The 3,480-nt window shown below is 37.9% G+C and overlaps 1 protein-coding gene across 1 annotated transcript in view; it reads right to left on the minus strand.

The window, feature by feature from the left end:
- Positions 1-3,480, minus strand: part of RCOR3 (REST corepressor 3) — a 60,450-nt gene that overhangs the window by 37,977 nt on the left and 18,993 nt on the right. Inside the window, exon 6 of the mRNA XM_012638331.1 lies at positions 2,053-2,087. Coding sequence (XP_012493785.1) covers positions 2,053-2,087 — 35 coding nt within the window. The remainder of the gene's footprint in view (positions 1-2,052; positions 2,088-3,480) is intronic.

Raw genomic sequence — 3,480 nt, forward strand, 5'->3', positions numbered from 1 at the left:
AACTGCTAAATGATCTTTGCAACACATGTAACCGAAGGACCTGGGTATCCACAATATATAAAGACTTCAGTAAGAAAAAAATATATATGTATATGTACATATATATATATATATATATATATACACACACACATGTTCTGTTTTCAAGAAAAACATCCAATAAAAAAGTAGGTTAAAAATACCAACACTTATAAAAAGACATAATAGCCAGTCAACAGATGGAAAAATGTTCAGCCTCATTAGTAACCTGATGAATGAAACTGAGAACACAAGATACCATCTCATATTGCCAGACTTTAACATTTTAAAAGTCTATTCAGGCCTGGTGTGGTGGTTCATGCCTATAATTCCAGCACTTTGGGAGGCCGAGCCAGGAGTATCACTTGAGGCCAGGAGTTCAAGACTAGCCTGGGCAACACAGCAAGACCCTGTCTCTACAAAAAAATTTTTAAAAAATTAGCTGGGCATGGTGGTGCATGCCTGTAGTCCCAGCTACTTAAAAGGCTGAGCCAGGGGGATCACTTGGGCGCAGAAGTTGGAGACTGCAGTTAGCTATGATCATACCACTGCAGTCCAGTCTGGGCAACAGAGTGAGACTTTGTGTCTCACAAAAACAAAAAACAAATAAAAGTCTGATCATATCAAGTATTGGCAAGGAAGTCGACAATGAGCATTCTCATAGCCCAGTGGAGGAATATCAACTATGGAAAACAATTTGCTATTACTTCGGTAAGTTGTATGTATCTATACTCTAAAATACAGTAACTTTACTCTAAATAATCCTGGGGCATTATAACTCAATTAAGTCACTGCTGCCAATATGGTGGAACAATGTGCTGTGCATTTCAGTATCATTGTCATCCCCTTCCCCTGTCCACTTAATGACAGAGGTGCCCCATAATCACTGCAACAATGAAAAACACCTCCATAATTTCTAAATGCCCCTTACTGGGGCAATGCTAAACCTGGTTGCAAACTACTATCTCAAAGAAACTCTTACGCATGTGTATCCAGGACATGTTCATATCAGCACTGTTTATAATAATAAAAAATTGAAAATTATATCTATTGATAGGAGAGTAGATAAGTTGTAGTATATGTATGCAATGCAACACTAATAACATAGCAATGAAAATGAATTGCAAAAACAAAAAGTACTGAAGAATACATACGATGATTCCATTCTAATAAAGTTTGAAATGAACAAAACTAAATGATAATTACTCAGAAATACATATATATGTGATAAAACTACCAAAAAAAGTGAATAATTAATACATTTCAGTATAGGAGTTCCCTCTGGAGAGAAAAGGAGGGGTACGCAATTGAGGAAACACACACAGAAGACTTCGGTTTCATCAGCCCAGTCAGTGAGGGATATACTGGTGTTTGCCTTATTATTATTCTTTAAACTGTACATAGTCTACAGTATACACAGTTCACAATTTTTAAAAGTTAAAACAAAAACTTTCTAGGTAGTATGTTAACAACATGCAGAGGCAGCCATAAAGATCAGTGTTAAAGGCAATAATGTAGTATCTTTTCCTGCCTGGTGTCCCTATCATTTGTGAAAGAGCAGAGAAATGAATGAAGCTACCAACACACAGTGCTAATCCTGGACCACACCTCTGCAGTATCCTCTTAACACTTTTTAACTTACACTCCTCTCATGTTATTTGCTAATAGGATGAGATAACAGGCAAACAAAAGAACAAATGAGTATGTATCATTTTGCATAGCTGGGCAAAACAGTATTCCACATACACTTATTTTCTAGGTAACTAAAACTAAATTCCTAATCTCTCATATCTGTACCATAATTAAGAATGTTTAACATGTATTCTCGCCCATTATAATAATTTTACTGAATGCTTACTATGTATCAGGACTTGTGAGTAAAAAGATAGGTAAGACACAATTCTTAAAGAGCTCACCATCCAGGGATAGGAAGGCGGGGAGGGGAAACTATGAGTAGTGCGATTAGTACCACAATAGATATAAGGAGGTTGTCAATTCAAGATAAGGTACCAGTATATTTCACAGAAAAGCTACATTTTGTAGAGTTGTGAAGAATTTCCTAGGAAGATCTGGGGGGAAAAAAGGGAATTCCAGAAAAAACGGACCAATATAACCAAAGGACAAAAGCCAAGGAACTAAAGATATATCTAAAACTGTTGTTAATAATATGAAATAAATGGGGAGGGTTGGGGAATAGTCTAAGAGAGTTTGTGTTTTATCCTACTGATAAAGCTATGGAAGAGCTGCAAGCAGTACATTGGTTTTAAAAAGTTGCTTTGGCAACAGGGTTGCCAATGGACTGGAAAGGGTGGTGTGGAGAATCTGAAGGCATGGAGATAAGACAGAAAACAGGTATGATAATTCAGAGAGGAAATGAGAACCTAAAAATAAGGCAGTCACCGAGAAGAACAGAGAGAAGAGGACAATTTTCACAGTTTTTTGTGTGACAGAAAAACAATAATGAGGAAATGAAAAGACTAAGTAAGAAAGAGAAAAAGGCATCACTAAAATTGAGACAAAATGGTTTAAAAAGTATACAAGAATCAGAAGCTGGTATTACAAAAGTCAAAGACAAATTCTCAGGAAGAAGGGACGAGTCAGTAACTTGAAATGATACAGAAAGCACAAGGAGACTACAATGAGTAGCTGGTCACTGGACATGGCCATTAGGAGGTCACTGGTAACCTCTGCTGGCAGTTTCAGTGAAGTGGTGGAACAGACAAAGTCCAACTGAAGCAAATTTCAAAGTGAAGTAGTGCTAAAGAGTGTGATTTTTTTCCAGACTGGTTGAGGTAGATACACTTCTAAGTGGAAGGCTTAAACATACTCTTGGGCTACAGTGAAAAGGCTGGAAACATGAGAAAGAAAAGGGACTTCTCTTTCTCTTGATGGAGAAAGTTCCAGAGCAGATATGAAGGGATGGACAGGATCAAATAAGCAGCGCAATTGTACAGAACAAGAGAAGGGACCCTCCTTACTAGGAGAGAGAGGTATTCACACACGAGACTATTTTCATTCAACATTTATTGAATATTTACCATATGCCAGGTACTCTGCAAGTGCTAGGGGACACAAATAAATAGCTTCCAGGGGTGGGGAACTTGCAGTCTCATAGACACATGTGGCCCTGAGACCGAATCCAAACTTCATAGAACAAATCCCTTTATTAAAAGGAGTTGTTCTGTTAAATTTGGTTTCAGTCAAAAGGGTGCACTCAAGGATCCAGAAGGCCACATGTGGCTCCAAGGCCACAGGTTAAACTGTTCAGTGAGCAAAATACGGTAACCGTAATACAATGTTCTAAGTACAAATACACTACGATAGAAAGGGCAGTATGGTAGCGCAAAGGTTAGGGAAAGGGCTGGAATTTAAGGGAGGTTCTTCCTGATATTTTCTCTGTGACACAAAAGGCAAAGTTATCTGCCAAGTGTTTTGTGGGATGGAGGAGTGGTTGGTAATGTG

Source organism: Propithecus coquereli, unplaced genomic scaffold, assembly GCF_000956105.1.
Source record: "Propithecus coquereli isolate 6110/MARCELLA unplaced genomic scaffold, Pcoq_1.0 Scaffold129, whole genome shotgun sequence".
Taxonomy (NCBI): Eukaryota; Metazoa; Chordata; class Mammalia; order Primates; family Indriidae; genus Propithecus; species Propithecus coquereli.